Source organism: Lithobates pipiens, unplaced genomic scaffold, assembly GCF_037356315.1.
Source record: "Lithobates pipiens isolate NorthernLeopardFrog02 unplaced genomic scaffold, aLitPip1_a1.2 Scaffold_23, whole genome shotgun sequence".
Classification (NCBI taxonomy): Eukaryota; Metazoa; Chordata; class Amphibia; order Anura; family Ranidae; genus Lithobates; species Lithobates pipiens.
Window position 1 is genome coordinate 272965473 of NW_027507785.1, and position 17538 is coordinate 272983010.

The 17538-nt window shown below is 43.9% G+C and overlaps 1 protein-coding gene across 4 annotated transcripts in view; it reads left to right on the forward strand.

Moving 5' to 3' along the window:
- The window catches only part of COP1 (COP1 E3 ubiquitin ligase), a 287714-nt gene that overhangs the window by 161670 nt on the left and 108506 nt on the right, over positions 1-17538 (forward strand). For all 4 annotated transcript variants that reach the window (XM_077453195.1, XM_077453196.1, XM_077453197.1 and 1 more), the window contains 2 exons: positions 11031-11139; positions 13179-13260. In XM_077453195.1, coding sequence (XP_077309321.1) covers positions 11031-11139; positions 13179-13260 — 191 coding nt within the window. The remainder of the gene's footprint in view (positions 1-11030; positions 11140-13178; positions 13261-17538) is intronic.

Consider the following 17538-nt stretch of genomic DNA (forward strand, 5'->3'; position numbering starts at 1 on the left):
GCCTGGAGTGAGATTTCTAGAATATTTTGCGTTCCCAAATTTTAGACTTTCAAAGACTTAAGACCACATACCGAGGGTCATTTGAGGATAGTTAATCAGAATGTGGTCACCGTTTTATTAACAAGGGTCAAATATAAAGATAATTCAATTGCTTTTTAATTAAAGTGCTATCGGTTGATTTCCTGTTATTTTATATATGTATTTGGTAATCCTGAAAATGAACACCCTTCATGTGCTACGGTGGCTGTGCTCACTCCCTCGCTGTATTTCTGGAGCAGTGTCATGGTTGCCACTCAGGCTGGACTTCTAACAACATGTTTTCCTTTGTTTATCTCTAATACATGGGGATAGGGAGTTGAAAAGATAGGTAAGGTGCTTTCTTTTTGGCTCTCAGGAAGTGACAGACATTGCATTTCTGGTGAGATCAACAGGTATTTATTTTCTTGCTGAAATAGAAAATTAATGCAGCCACCATATTGAAGGCCCGGGAAACTGCATTATATTAAGTGATTGTTCTTGGATTGAACTACTTGCCAACCTGCCGCAGTACATTTACTACGGTTCTATCTAGGTAAAAAGAGTCTCTGGCGGAGACTCTTTACCATGTGATCAGCCGTGTCCACCCCCCACGCAGATGCCCACCCAGGACCACTAGGGATGATGACCACCAGATAAGCCATCTCTGGTGGCCATGGGTGCCAATGTGTGCCCACACATGGTGCCAATGTGTGCTCACCAGCAATACCTGCCAGTGCCTCAATAGCAGTGATGCCCATCAGTGCCACCCATAAGTACCCATCAGTCAAAAAATTTAGAACGCAAACAAAAAAAACAAAAAAAAAAAAAGCTTTTCTGTCAATTTTTGGTCTTTTATTGTTTAGCAAAAAATTAAAAACCCCACAGGTAATCAAATACCACCAAAAGAAAGCTCTATTTGTGGGAACAAAATAATAAAAATGTAGTTTGGGTACAGTGTAGCATGACCACGCAATTGTCATTTAAACAGCAACAATGCTGAAAATTTGCTTGGGCAGGAAGGGGGGGAAAGTGGCCTGTATTAAAGTGGTTAAACGGCATTAATGTTGGCATCGGTTTGAGGTGGAGAACGAACAACTGGGGAGCCAGCACCCAGCCTGGGGTGTATGGTCATAAGGATCTGCAGCAAAGCACGGTATCTTGTGATTAATAATGCTGCCATACACAGCGAAAGGATCATTCCCTTTTCTTAGCAAAGGGATGCTTGAAAGTCTTTTTGCTAAGACCAATGCATGTAATTTTCTGGCCAACAGTCACCCACTTACTTCTCAATCCAGTCCTGTGTTGCGATACCCATAACACAGGTTGGAATTATTGTGTTTGTCAAATGTTCATGGAATAATTATGTTTTCACACTGCATTGACAGTTGGCATTTTCTGCCATTGTCAATTCGAACACCAAGATGATCGTTCTCTCTACCTTTCCTTTTAGTGTAGGCAAACCCACTTCTTTAGGATGTTCTCTTTCAGTGTTAAATACATCATTAAAAGCGTTGTATCCTGTGGTGTTTTTTTTTTTTTTTGCTATTGTTAATTGGGTACGTCCTATTGAAAAACTTTTCGCTTTCAGATCCAGAAAAAAAGAACATTAAGAAGAAAGTCAAATAATAAAATTAAGACAAACAAACTGAGCTAAAAACATTATAAAGAGAACATTGTGCCTTCCAGATTGCTGCAATACATGCACTAAATTGCCAAAAGTATTGGGATGCCTGCTTTTACATGCACATTAGCTTTAATGGCATGCCAGTCTTTTTTTTTTTTTTTTTATGTAATCTTTATTTAAGAACAAATGAGACCAGATCCACGTTGGTGTCAGTTGTGGTTCACACAATGACCGTAAAAAGGGGAAATGAGGCAAGTAGAGCATCATAACTGTACTGTAACTGATGAACCTAAGCATAAATGTATTTCCTCAAGTAACCCATCACTTCTTGAAGCTAGTGATGACTTAAACCCCATAACATGGACCGAAACCCTAGGGGGAAAGAATGAGAGGGAGAACAAAATAAAACAAAACGTAACAAGTCAACATTCCATGATATAACCATTCCAATAACATGAATGTGAGTACAATGGCCTATTGGCTAAGGACTCCCGTACTCCCATTCCCAGCGGGAGGGGGGGGGTGGAGAGAATGGGGCTGCAATAGGTGGAGCCACCTGAGAGGATGGTGTGGCCTTTCCAGTGTAATGTAGCCAAGTGGCCCATATAGTTATAGTTAGCAAGGTTGAATAAAGACACCAGTCCATCCAGTTCAACCTGAGTGTCTACAATCGTCCCCATCACTGTACCTTGCACACTCACATCGGTCCCTACCCTCAAGGAGCCCACAATCCAGGGTCTCCATTTATATGCTAGGGCCCATTTTGGACAAAAGCAAATTAACCTACCTGCATGTCTTTGGAGAAACCCACGCAGGCACAGAGAGAACATGCAAACTCCAGGCAGGTAGTGTCATGGTTGGGATTCGAACCAGCGAGGTGCTAGGTGAGAGTGCTAACCACTACACCACTGTGCCGAACTTATAACTATCTTTACACATCGCCATCCACTCTTCAGCAGGCATTATATTATTCACTAAGAGGATCCAATTGGCCTGAGTTTGAATTTGCGGTCTTTTCCAGTATACCAGAATTAACCATCTAGCCGCATTGAGTAGGTGAGGCAATATGAACTTGCGGTAATGGCTGAGAGGAATGACAGGGATGTGCAGTAATAGCTCCACTGAGGAGGCAGGCATCCCAATGTCTAGAATAGCCCTAATTTGAGATTGTATGCCTTGCCAATAGGGTTCTATCTTAGGGCATTTCCACCAAATGTGGAGCTATAAGCCCCTAAGGACACATGCTCTCCAGCAAGTGTCAAACACAGATGGGTGAATCCTAGCAAGCTTAGAGGGAAACCAATACAACCGGGTGAGTATTTTAAAACCATTTTCCTGCATTTGTGTCCACAGAACTCGTGTGGGTGAGACGGTAGAGATGGTCCAACTGTGTTTCAGTAAAGACATGCTGAAGGTCTCTCTCCCATTCCTTTGTGTAGATAGGCTTCCCCTTTTCTCCAGCAACACTAACATCTCATACAGTGCAGAGATAGCATGAGGAATCACAGAAGTAGACATACAAAGCCGCTCAAAGGAGGAGGCTGTGGTAGGGGAGCGAATATTCTGGTGTTGGCTGTGAAAAAAGTGTTGGAGCTCTCTATAGCACCAATCATCCATAGGAAAGGATTCATATTGTGTTCTCAGAGGTTTGTTGCCACTGTCTACTCTATCTTGTATAAATCTGCCACATCTCGTCTCCCCATAAGCTGACCAAGCCCTGAAAAGGGAAGGATGTTCCACTGGTGTGAACCAGGGGAACCCCCTAGGGGGAAATCAAAGGGGCAAGCTGTCCCTACTTAATTAATGCATCCCAGATTGCTAAGGCGTGGTGGATGGCCATAGGAGAGGCGAGCTCAGACAGTCCCCAGCATTCTTGGGGGAGCCAGGGGGCATGAGATAAGTTAAGGCCTGATAAGTTTGTCAAGCGGGACCCGTAATTTAGTGGCTACATTGTGGTACCAAGCTAAGATCCGTCGCAGAGCTATTGCATCATATTATTTTACAAATGACCGGTACACCCATACCTCACCATCTTTTAGGGCGCTGTAATATGCAAAAGGACACACGAGGACTTTTCTCATTCCAGATGTATTTCAGAAACAAACTGTTAAGGGTTAAGAAGAAAGACCGGGGCAATGAAATGGGCACCATTTGTAAATAGAAAAGAATATGGGACAGCATGTTCATCGTTAAGTCACTGACTCGGCCCATCCAGGAAAATTGTAGTGCGGTCCCAGTTTTGTAAGTCCACTCTAATAATGGAAAGCAGCGGAGCATAATTATAGGTGTTCAACTGGGAGCATTGGGCTGGTAAATAGACACGAAAATACTTTAGAGAGGTCTCGCACCATGTAAAGGGGAATGAGGCTTGCAGCTGTGTACTCAATCCCAAAGGCACATTCAGTGGTAGAATCTCTGACTTGGTTTAGTTTATCTTGAAAGCAGATTAAAGTCTCTTAGTTCAGCCATAATATAAGGGAGGGAAATCAAAGGGTCAGAGACAGAAAATAAGAGCTCATCCGTATAGGCTGACAGTTTATGCCCCGGCGGTCCCACCGTAAAGCCCTTAATGGTAGCGTTAAGGCATCATTTGTTAAGCAGTGGTTCAAGGGTCATGGCAAAGATGAGGGGGGACAAAGGGCATCCTTGCCGCGTCCCGTTGCAAATGGGGAACGAGTCCGACAGCACACTATTCACATTTACCTTAGCTTCTGGGGAACAATAAAGTGAATATCGCCACAAAAGCATATTGTGGCCTAAACCTAGTCTAGCCAAAACCATCCAGAAGTGGATCCAGTCCACTCTCTCAAACGCCTTATCTGTGAAAACAGAAGATGGGGAGGGTGATTAGCCTGCAGGTCAGCCCAATGAATTAGCTGAATCTCTCTATTAGAATTATCCCTCGCTTCCCTTCCTGTGATTAACCCCATCTCGTCGGGGTGGACGATCGTAAGCAGGATCAGTTTAATACGGTTGGCTAGAAATCTTTGCTAGGTTTTTAATGTCGGTGTTCAAAAGCGAATATGGCCTATAATTACCAAGCATAATATGGTCCTTCCCTTTCTTTGGGGTTGACCGTAATGTGGGCCATCAACGCCTCTTTGGGCATCACTGTGCCTGATGCTAAAGCATTGAAATTGGCACAGATGGGACCAAGAGAAGCGATTGAAACTTACTATAGTAGACATTGGTGAAGCCATAAGGGCCCGGAATCTTCCCTTTAGGGAGGTCTTTAATGACTGCCGCAATTTCTGTCTGAGGAATAGGGCTGTCCAGTTGGTCACTAATTGGGGTGGTGAGCTGCGGAGATTGGGCCTCCTCTAGGTACTGCAGGAAATGCTCCAGCTTCCAGGGCTCTGTAGAGCCAGGTAGCATATCGGGGAGATGGTAAAGCTGGGCATAGTAATCCCTGCTATTTTCGATGAGTGCACCACTGAAGAGCCTGCCATAGTAGTAAGCTTATGTCCCGAGGCATGTTGACGTTTGAGAACCCTTGCAAGTAATCTCCCACATTTATTCCCAAATCAATAGAATTTGGGGAAAACGAGGTGCAGCCTAGCCCAAATCCGGATTTCAAGCAGGTTAGCCAACTCCTGACAGAGGAATTGTAGTTCCGTTGCCAACTCTGGGGTCTGCGAGCTTCGCGTGAGGTGGGGGTGAGCTGATCTTCTTAATTTATTACTTATATAAACTCCTTGAGATACATACTTATTGCTCTGTTTTATTCCTGTTCTATCTAAATGTATTATCTGCTTTATAGATCATCCTCCCGATGAAGCGGTTTTCCGCAAAACCAGTAGAGGGAATTGTGTATACTCATCTTCAATTGAAACTCTTTGGTGGAACCCGCCAGTTTAATTGTGGTTTATACTATATTATTTTATTTTTTTTATGTATTGTTTGTGTAATTGCTTTTGTCTTTATTAAACTTGATAATCAATGAATGAATAATAAAAGTATATAAAGTACCAAGATAGTCCATATAAACAACCTTTCTGGTGTGGTTGCATGAGGGTCAGTAGGAGCAACTGCTCTGGCATCTACACACCAGCCAGTCTCTAAATTATGAATCTTGGATGAGAGTACTTTTTTTGAATGTAACTTTCAGTAAATCTGAGGCTATACTCACATTGCGCTAACTCTGGGGTAAAGCGGTGCCTATGTGTGAGTTCAACCGAGCAAATCTTTGTCGGGAAGGTTTATCGTTCCCCCAACCCCCCCCCCCCCTCGCCTTTTTCAATCTAGAGCCCTTTGAGATGAGCTCCCCCCCAAACCACTGCTTTTGTGCCCTTCCCGGGCAGATCCCATCCCCATCTAGCCTGCCAGGTTTTCAGCAAAGTACAGGGAGATCGCGTCTGAAACTTGTTTCAGTGCCACTGCATCATCCAAAATATTCTCGTTCAGGCGCCAGGTCCACGCCTGTGCGTCGGAACACCGTGGCTGCAGAGAGATGGAAACCGGAGCATGATCCGAGATCGTTATAAAGCCAATGGACGCACCAGTTAGATTCAAGGGAAAATTGATCAATCGTCAGAAGGTCTATTTGAGTGTAGACATTATGGGTAACCGAAAAATAGCTGTAGTCCCTCCTAGTGGGATGGAGTAGTATCTAGCAATCAACTAAATTGCACTTGTAGGGATTTTCTGAAATGCTTTAGAAAGGCAAATGAATGGGCAGAATGGCCTGAGGACATCAAATTGTGGATCAGGGCTAACACTAAAATATCCACCCAATATCAGCTGGCCTTCCCTAAAAGAGGAGAGATACTCTAGGACAGAGTCTATAAAAGTGAGCTGCTTACAATTAGGGGCATATACAGCTGCAAAGGTGAACTTGTGTTAAAAAATATTGCCTTTAAGGAATACATACCTACCATTAGGGTCAGCCAGATGTTCCGTTGGGACAAAAGGGAATTGTTTATGAATAGCTGTAGCCACCCACCCCCCTTGATTTGGGACGTGGTGAGTTACTTAGGTACCATAACTTATATAAATGGGTAGCAAGGCAAGGGACCAAGTCAGTGCAAACATGTTTCTTGTAAAAAAAAAAAAAAAAACCAGTACATGTGCCCCCAGGCCACAACTTACTGCATTTTGAAGGGGAACCCAGACCATGGACATTGTACGATACAATTTTTAGGTAGGCAATGATTAGAGCTGAAACAGGAGAGCACCCGGGTCCCCGTCAGAAGCAGAAAGAGAGAGCGAGACCCACAGCACGACAGGCCAGAAATCGCAGAGCGCTGAGATAACAAAAAGCAGGAATAAAAAAAAAAGTAAAACAAACAATTATAGCATGGACAAAACATAAGCCATAAACAATATAGAGAGCATAAAGCCCAAAGGGCACACCAAAGTGCACAAACGTCACTAGTTGGGAGCCCCCACTCAGTCCTCAGGTCAAGGAAACCGTAGAGGCCAGCGAGCAGCGCAAGGTCTCAAATACGGGGACATCACGCCGAAGAGTTGACCTGCTTTGGGGATAGCTTGTAAGGCATCAGGTGTGAGTCAGAAGGGGGACCCGCCACAAACGGAAGGTGTATGCCTGCACTTTAACTTATTGTAAATTATTACACAGCAGCCGAGGGGGGAGAAGGGAAGCCCCCGGGATAGCTATAGAGTCAGCAGAGACCATCTTGTACAGTCAGATTGTCCCCTGGGGAGTGGAGGAACATGAGGCCTGGCTGGATGAGCCACCTCGGGGTCCATTACATCGTCGGCGGTGTGACGGATGCCAAGGCTGTGGACGAGATGGGATCGGGATCTCGGGGGACGAGCTCCAATCTGGAAAGTTCACAAGAGGCAAGCCAAGGGATTCTGGGAACCTAGGTAGGTCATCTTTATTCCGCAAGGTTAATTGCTGGCAATCTTTGGTAACCAATAGATTGAAAGGGAAGCCCCAAATCAGCTTTGCATCCCGTATGGCCTCCAGCAGTGGCTTGAGAGCACGACCTTGCATCAGGGTGCGTCTGGAGAGATCTGGGGAGGACAGTTTAACTCCATCATAATCAATGCGACGAATTCCTCTAACGTGGAACATGATGCGTTCATTTAGGAAGTATTTATGAAGTTTACATATAATGTCCCCAGGTTTATCTGGATCATCAGACGGTGGACGGAGAGCTCTATGAGCACAATCTCAATGTGTTCTGGTGCCTCATTGCCTAGGATCTGTTTAAACACCCCTTGCAGAGTAAGGACTATATCCTGGGATGTAGTAGCTTCAGGCAGGCTCCTAGTGCGGATGTTAACTCTGGGGCTCCTATTTTTAAAATCGTCCATTTGATCCAGCAAAAAGTTAATTCTTTGGTCCTGTGACTTAGTGCTCAGGGAGTGCCTGCATGGTAGGCTTGACTTCCTCCCATTGTGACTCCAGGGCCTCTACCAGTGTTAATTTCGTCAACGAAAACCTTTCTGTCATCGTTTTCGTCAGAGGCTTTTTTTACAGCAAAGAAAACTAAACTAAAAGAACAGCACATTTTGTCAACTGACAAAAATAGAATCCGTTTTCGTTAAGGAATGAAAACTGGATGTTAATGGCAAGGATGGACATATACCCACATGAATTTACTGTATTTACAGGCGTATAACATAGTAGGGGGCGGGGATCTGTCGGTCTGCCCCCGGGTACGATACATTGGGGGGTGGTCGTCAAGCCAGCTGCCCTGCCTCGCCTGGCCCTTGGACAGCACTGCCAGCAAAGTCTATCATTAGGAAAAACTAGTTGCCAGCCCCTTCTATACTGCTCCTCCTCCTGTGTCACTCATTGTAAGCTGAAGCTTCAAACCTCAATAGCTTTGTTCTTGTTGCCTGCTCGCCTCCTCCTGCTCCTCCTCTAAGTGTTGCTTTTAGATTGGACGAGGAGAGCGGTCCCATGACCATCCATGAATCTTCAAAGGAGAGCAACCATGTGACCGCTGGGTCCATGCAAGGACAAAGCTATGAGGTAAATTTGTGTACTGTGCATTTATTCATTCATTCATATTATATTAGACAAAATGTACTGAAGTTTTTAGTCGACTAAAATATGATGACTAAAATGCCATTTTAAGACCAAATCTAAATAATAATAAACATCCAGCTAGCTGGAACAGCTCCATGGGGTCAGCAGAGGTGGCGGGGGACGGTTTCCACTTAGGGGCCATGAACATCTGCAGAGTTCTTCCCCCAAGTAGGCTGCTGTAGGTGCCGTTATCTGAGCTGGCCTCACGGAGCTTGCAAGGAACACGTCCTCACACATGCATGCTGTGACCACACCCCCCATGGCATCCCAGTCTTAGTCCGTAGGATTCAATTTTGACTTGGCCCACCCTTTGCAGCTACAACAGTTTAAACTCTTCTGGGAAGGCCTTCCACAAGGTTTAGGAGTGTGTCTATGGGAATTTTTGACCATAAGCGCATTTGGGACGCCTGGCTCAGTCTCCGCTCTAATTCATCCCAAAGGTGTTCTATTGATTTGAGGTCAAGCCTCTGTGCAGGCCAGTCAGGTTCCACCACCTCAAACTCGCTCATTCATGTCTTTATGGACCTTGCTCTTTGCACTTTTCCAAATCATGTGGTGGAGGGGGGATTATGGCGTGGGATTGTTTTCAGAGGTTGGGCTTGGCCCCTTAGTTCCAGTGAAGGGAACTCTTAAGGTGTCAGCATATCAAGACATATCAAGACATTTTGGACAATTTCATGCTCTCAATTTTGGGGGAACAGTTTGGGGATGGCCCCTTCCTTTTCCAGCATGACTGCGCACCAGTGCACAAAGCAGGGTCCATAAAGGAACTTGACTGGCCTGCACAGAGTCCTGATCTCCACCCAATAGAACACCTTTGGGATGAATTGGAGCACAGACTGCGAGCCAGGTCTTCTTGTCCAACATCATTGCCTGATCTCACAAATGCGCTTCTGGAAGAATGGTCAAGCATTCCCATAGACACTCCTAAACCTTGTGGACAGCCTTGTGGAGTTGAAGCTGATATAGCTGCAAAGGGTGGGCAAACTCAATATTGAACCCTACAGACTAAGACTAGGATGCCAATAAAGTTTGTGTTTGTAAAGGCAGGAGTCCCAATAATTTTGGTAATATAGTATACATCAGTAGGTCAACAACGAAGCCAGAATAATCATGAACTCCCTAACTGGGGATCAGCTAAGTGACGCCTGCCCGACCACAAATATACCGTTATGAATGTTTAAACTTGTTATGCCTAAAAGAATCACGCATGTTCCCTAATCAGCTGATGATTGTATTGAGGTATGTGTCTCTCGTTACATCTGTTTTACATCTGGCTCTTGTCAAGTTGCATTTTTTTGCCAGTGGACTGTGTTGCCTACAAAGCCCCCCCAAGTTATGGAGAAGAGGTGTTCTGAATTCATGCCCTAAGATGACAGTGCTCACTTACTGCATAGTATCTATGAGAGAGCAGTGTTGTCACCATAGGGCAAGAAGTGTGTTACGGGCAGGATCACCAAGTGAAAATAACAGAAAAAAAAATCTGAAAATGGAAAACACATTCAGCCACCATAACTAAAATTGTAAGCTACATTATATTAAATGTTTGATCTTTGGTTTAGTTACGCTTTACATACATAACTATGTGAATAATGCATGCGATATGAGTTGAAACAGTCATCTCCAGTAATTCTTGTTCAGCTGCGAAAGAAGTGTGTGTGTTTTTTTTTTTTTTTTTTTTTTTTAATAACTAGATTAATTCTATATGCATAAAATGATAACCATTTCAAGCGCTTTTGGTGGTGGTAACTGTCAATTCAGTCAATTTAAATTCATGTAAACACACACAAAAAAATCATTTTTTTTTTTTTACTAACGTTAATATTCAAGCAGAACTCAAGGGGCTAATATTGGTTCAGAAAAGAAAACAAAAGCTTTTCCTGTTCTATATTTGGCTTCATTCAGACCTTTTTTGGCACCTTCTCGTGCTATATAACCTAATTTATTTTGTGATACAAGTGTGAAGAGCCAGATTAGATGATTTTCATGCGTTTTGTGTTTTCACCTTCCAGATCTCTTGGAAAAAAAAGCAATATTCTCTGATAAATTAATCCGGACATAATACAAGATACTCCTGTCATTAGGGAACGAGGCCGCTTGCTTGCTTTTTAGGTTTCTATTTTTCGAGAAAGCAATTATTTTACAATAAATGGAAGCCCCTGACAGATTAAACTCTGAGATGTTTTTCCACTTTTCAATGTAGGTGTTGTCGTCAGGTGTTTAGATCTGTCCCATGCTGAAAGGGCCCACATCGCATTAAATGTATTAGGTGTTGAGTCAACAAACTATCCCTATAGACATTACACTGCAAAGTACGCTGAATTTTTTGCTTCCATCACTTTACTTTCTTTTTTTTTTTTGTTCACTTTTTTTTTTTTTTTGCAGCTGTATAAGTTGGAGCAGTTACCACAAAAACCTCCTGGCCAGCAGTGATTATGAAGGGACCGTGATTCTGTGGGATGGTTTCACAGGGCAGAGATCCAAAGTTTACCAGGTAATACTAAACACCTTTGTTTTGAACACCAGGAGCCAGACTTTGTTATAGTGTGTATTTATACTGCGAGCAATAAACTGCAGGATGTCTGCAGCACTTAGCCATATGAAATGGTCATGCCACCACAATTGCATTGCCTCTTTAATGCGGCATCTTTTGCATACAAAATAGAAAGGAAAAACCCTAAGATTTTTTATTTACTGGAATATTTTGATTACCCTGTTGTACTGCTGTTTGTTTGCTTTGTCCATTCGTGTAATTTTAACCATTTGCTTTTCTCTAACCCAGGGAAAACATTTACTGGTCATGCTCTCCCTATCTTTTAAAGGGGTTGTAAAGGTTCAGGGTTTAAAAAACAAACAAAACAAAAGCATGCCGTACTTACCGCTGCTGTGCAGTTGGATTTTCACAGAATGGCCCCGATTCTCCTCTTCTGGGGTCCCTCAGCGGTACTCCTGGCTCCTCCCTCACGAATGCCCCATCGAAGTGCTCTACTTCAGGACACCTGTGCGGGAGCGCTCCTGTGTCCTGCTTCTGTGTCTATTGACACAGAAAGCAGGACTTAGCGGCGCCCCTCTGTCATTTGATTTGATGGACAGCAGCAGGAGCCAATCGCTTTGCTGCTATCAATCTATCCAATTGGGACACAAGACACCGACCAGAGCTGGTGTGCTCGTTCCCGTCTTGGGAAACACAGGGCTCAGGTAAGTAAAATGGGGGCTTGGAAGGTGCTGACTGACAAAAGGTTTTTCACCTAATTAATTGAATTGATTAATTTATTGCATTAAGGTGAAAAACCTTGAGGGTTTATAACCCCTTTAAAGTTTACAGATCACCAATAGGCATTAAAGGAGAAGTACAGCCAAAGCTCGTTTTGGCTGTGGATCAATGGAATGCAGTCCATTTTGTACTCCTGTGACCCATTTTCAGCTGACAGCAGGCTGAAGTCACAGAGCCGTCCCAGGCTGGGGAAAGATTGCGACCATATGGTTGGGATCTACCCAGAAGCCTGGATAAGTACCCAGTTCAGTCTCTCAGTGAGCTGCTGAGAGCCTGAGATAGCTGTTCCCTCCCCTGCAAAGCCCAGCGCTCCATTGAGTGTTGACCGGGCAGAGCAGAGAACCAGAGACTGACCATCGGCAGCTCTCTGCTCAGAGCAGAAGGGGAGAGACGTGAGCGAACAGCGCTCTTTGATCGCTCAGTTCTCCCTGCAGAGGGGATGGGGGACAGATGAAGCATCGGACCAGTATATGAACTGAAAATTCATTGTATCACACCAAATAAAGTCAGTAGCCCAATCTGATGTCTGCAATCAGTGCTCCCCACACAGATTTCCTCCTTCACTTCCCATTTTCCAGTTTAAAAAGGTTTTTCTTTCTTACAATCCTTTTCTCCATCTTATAAGCTTAAATAAGGTCAAAGAATGCACATGAAAACCATACAGGCAGTCCCAGAGTTACGAACACAATAAGGACTGTAGGTTTACTCGTAAGTGGAATTTGTGTGTCCGTCGGAACACTGCATTTGTAAGTGTAACTTCCTCCTGTGCATGTATGTGGGATGTTCCGGGTGCTTTTGGCCATGCAGTACTGCAGTGTCGGGTGTGTTCAGCGCTGCAAGATAGCTCCTCAGAGGTATCCAGCTCCAGCGTGGAGCACAAGCGGCTAGCATTGAGGCCGTAAGTGTTCCCAACTCGGGGACTGCCTGTATAGTGTAATCTGTTTATTTAAATAGATATATACTGTATATATTAAAACAATAAGAACTGTTATGCTAACCTTTCCCATTTGCCTATTTTGTGTGTAAGAACATACATGGATTATGGGGGCATTGCTGTACACTAAATTCTGGCAACTTACCTATCTTGTTTGTTATGTAACTGCCCACCGTTAACTTTGAGGTGGGCCTTGCTGTGTTCGTTTTCCTAATACTTGTTTTAAAATTATTTGTTCCTGAATGTTTTTCTTATATTAATGTGTTTTTTAGTCAAAGAGATCTTGCCTACTCTAACATTGATTCTCATTTTGTGTCACAAAAAGGAACATGAAAAAAGGTGTTGGAGTGTGGACTTTAACCTCATGGACCCCAAACTTTTGGCGTCCGGCTCAGATGATGCCAAAGGTTTGTTATAATTTCTTTCTAATAGAACTAATTCCAATGTAGACCAATTTGTATTTCACCATATTTGTTTTTAGCTCTGTTGATTAGAAATCTTTGCGTGCATCATGCTCATGGAAGTACAATGATACAAGTATGCTTTTAATGTTTTCAGGCACTTTGATAGATTGATATGTGACATTTTAAGGTTAAATGCACCTCCTTTTTTTCCCTGCTGGCGCTTCTCCCCTCCGGTGAGTGCCCCCATAGAAAGCCCCTTTCTTTGTGCGCAGTCATGCAGGTTCACTCCTGAGCTTTGATGTCTGCATTTATAGACACCGCCAACATTGATTGGATTGAATGAGGAATCGGGAAAATTAAGCCAAAATAAAAAAATACATTTAGGCTTTAGAACCACTTTAAGGTTTAAAGTGATTGTAAAGCCAGAAGTTTTTAATCTAAATGCATTCCATGCATTAAGATAAAAACCTTCAGTGTGCAGCAGCCCCCACCCCCCAATACTTACCTGAGCCCCCCTATCTATCCAGGGATGTCTAGGAGTCCCTTGGCCGTCCGGGACTTCCCCTCTTGATTGGCTGAGACACAGCAGTGCATTTGGCTCCTGCTGCTGTCAATCAAACTTAGCCAATCAGGAGAGAAGGGGTGGGGCCGAACCGCAGCTCCATGTGTGAATGAATACACAGTTCTTGCTCTGCTTGGGTGCAAGCAGCTTGCTATGGGGACACTCAACAGGAGGGAGGAGCCAGGTGCTCCAGCCAGGGACCTCAGAAGAGGATCTGGGCTGTCCCGTGCAAAACCACTGCATAGAGGAGGTAAGTAGAACATGTTTGTTATTTTAAAAGAAAAAAAATACAATCCCTTTAACTGAAACAGTCTTTTATGGGAGCAATTTCCATGCTCGGTAGGAGTTCTTAGTCCTGTGTAAGCACCTGTCCTGTGACTTTTTAACATGCTAGGATGGACTGCATGAGGGTAAATTTGTTTCTAAAACTAAATCAAATGTTTTTTGCATAATCTTTGGAGAAAAAATGCTTGCAATGTGTGTCCTGGTGCTTATTGATTACAAAATAAAATAATGCTTTTTGAAGCAGACCTGCCCATTCTTAAACTCATTAAGACAACTTTATATGAAAGATCAGCCAATCCTCTATAAACAACAATCTATAGTACAGATCAATATAATTGTCCCAAATACCTTTATTCGGTCCCATGTACTGCGGTCACGTAACATCTAGTGGTTGTTTTTTGCTCTGGGGGATGGAGCAATGAGGAAAGCTCTTACAAAACTGCCAAAATCCCTATAGGAACTACCTGCAGATAACACAGCAGCAGCGTTCTCTATTCTATCAGCATAGGGGGAACTGTCATTCAATATGCTGAAGCCGCCCCTTATGCTAATGATATAATCACGTGATGTGGCTTCCAGAGGGTAGAGGGGGAATTAAATTGCTTCTTCTTGGGTACTGGCAGAGCATGCACAGTTACAATGGCAACGTAACAGCTAGTAAATCAAATGTGATTGCGTTGCCACAGATGGTAATGAAGCTCATGGATATGTCCAGATTTTTTTCATGTACTTGTGTGTCCACCAGTAGCCTAAAACCCCTTAAAGAACCCCTAAACATCCTACCATCCCCCCTGCCCCCTCTCGCTTGTATTAAAAATGCAAGAGAATGATCTCCCTGCTAAACAATACATTTATCTCTGAATTTACCCCAAGCCTCGTGTTTTTTCACCAAAATGTATCCTATGCATTAAAGCGAAAAAGCTTCTGTCCATTCGTTCCCTTGGCGGAGACGCGCTCTCCCTATCTGGTCGGGGGTTCCTTGCTCTTGATTGGAGAGATTGCTAGCAGCGTAGCCATTGGCTCATGCTGCTGTCAATCAAATCCAATGACATGGGTGGCGGGGGCCGGGTCGGCATTCTGTGTCTATGGATGCAAATGCTAGACTCGGGAACGAGCCCGCACGGTAACCCCCTGGGACAGCACTTCTCCTAGGGGGTTTCCAGATGCCAGGAGGTGCCCCCAAGGGACCCCAGAAGAGGAGGACTGCAAAAAGAACTGCCTAGTGAAGGTAAGTATATGTTTATTTTAAAATAAAAAGGGGGTGGGTGTTAGTAACCCTTCAATTATGCGAGCATTTGGGAAAAGGATCTTTGTATACATTTGAAATGAATGGGACCAAATTTGGCAAACCGCCAAATCCTGCTCTTGGGACACAGCAGTGGTTAAGATCAACTATAAAGACCTTCTTAGATGATATATTTGCCTGTTAGATTGGCCCGTGTCAGCACTGATATTCACCTGACCTATTTTCACGGATGATCAGACGCGGGCACATTCCTTCATGCTTGTTGGTCCTGTCCAGTGACACACGGCCTGTGGCTAAAGGTGTGAAGTATCTTTAGAATTCTCCTGTGGAAATCTATATCTGTGCAACCGCAAGAAGTACTTAATGGAAAGCCTGACAGAATCGCTAAACCATTTTCTCATGTCCCGACTGCAGATTCACAAACGGTTGCGGTAACTTGACTGACATTTTGTCTATATCTGAAGTTAAATCTCACATGTAACGGGTGTTAATAAAAACGTAATAAATAGCCAAATTACAGTTTACTGTACCTAAATTTAATCAAGTTTGGGAACTATGGGTCATCCACTCCTTTTAGAAATTTAATGTGTGCCAAGATTTATAATGGAGACCTAATAGTAGTTTGCAAACCCCCTTCCCTTCTTTTCCTCCCACTCCTTTATCCTGCTTTAATTTTCCAGTCCTTAGCACTTTCTGGCATTCCTAAAATCTATGTTCAGTCTCCTCTTTCCTTTCGGTTTGACTTATTACGATTTTTCATTTTCATACGAAGCAAATGCACTTTTGGGTGGAACTCCACTTTAACAGAGAATCTGTCATTTTTCCATATAGACTTTACTGATGTTTTTTCCCATCACGTGGCAATTGGCTTCTCAGACTCAAGTACTGCATCCTGAGAGAAAGGGGAGGTGATCACATGCACCCACAAATCTGGAAATGTTGGATAATTTTTTAACACTCCTGTTGATAAACGGAGTGAAAGTTTAGTGCAGCAAAGGTGTGAATATCAGTGAATGGGCAGAGGGGCTGCAAAGTTTTCAGCATCTAGTCTTTAAAGGAGTTGTAAATCCTTAAGGTTTTTCACCTTAATGCATAGAAGTGCTGCAGCTGCCCCCAGAGCCCCCTTTTTTATTTTTTGAACCCAATCGTTCCAGTGACGGGAACGAGCACAGCAGCTCCAGCCACTGTCTCAGGTCCTCATTGGATAGATTGATAGCAGCAGGAGCCATTGGCTCCTGCTGCTGTCAATCAAATCCAATGACGTGTGAGCCGGGGGACTGGGCCAAGTCCTGATGTCTGTGTCAATGGCAGGAAAGCGGCTCTCCGTGGGGGCACTTGAGAAGAGGAAGAGCCAAGGGCACCGCCCGGGGACCCCAGAAAATGAGGATTGGGGCTGCTCTGTGCAAAACCTTTGCACAGAGCAGGTAAGTATAACGTGTTTTGCTGTGTTTTTTTTTTTAAACCTTTACAATCACTTTAAAAAGGTGGTCCAGCAAAAAAAGGACAGCAGCTAAAAATACCGTACCTGCTGACTTTTAATATTAGGGCACTTACCTGTCCAGGGAGCCCGCAATTTTGGCACTCCAGCCAATCTTTGTATCGACTAATGGGTTCTGCTGCCGCCGGAAGCTGAAGAGGGAACCAGGCAGTGAAGCCTTTTTCCAACCCACATACCCCCCCCCCCCTCCCCCCTCCCCCCTCCCCCCAAATCTGAAACTTCGAAAAAGAGCCGTTTACAAAACAATCGTTAAAGTGGATCTGTAGTCAGAAAATGTAATTGGAAGTAAACCCTCCTATCGTTTTTAGCCATGGAAGCTGACATCTTTGCTTCTGTTTAATCCTCAACTGCCATGGTGCTGCACATGTGATCAATGGCACCAGGCATTGGATGCTGTGACCGTTTGGTTGAGAGCACAACCAATGTGACGGTTACATTCCCGATGCATGCTGGGAATTTAGCTGTTTTTTAAAACCGTTAAGTCGATGGATTTACATCCGCGTTAAGTCCTGCTGGATGACTTAGAACCCTTTCACACCGGGACGTTTTTCAGGCGCTTTAGCGTTAAAAAAGCCTGAAAGAAGCCGCAACTGGCAGGGTGTAAAAAATAATTCCTGCAAGCAGCTTATTTGCAGCAATTTTGGAGCGGTGAATACACTGCTCCTAAAGCAAAGCGCCCCTTCCCATTAA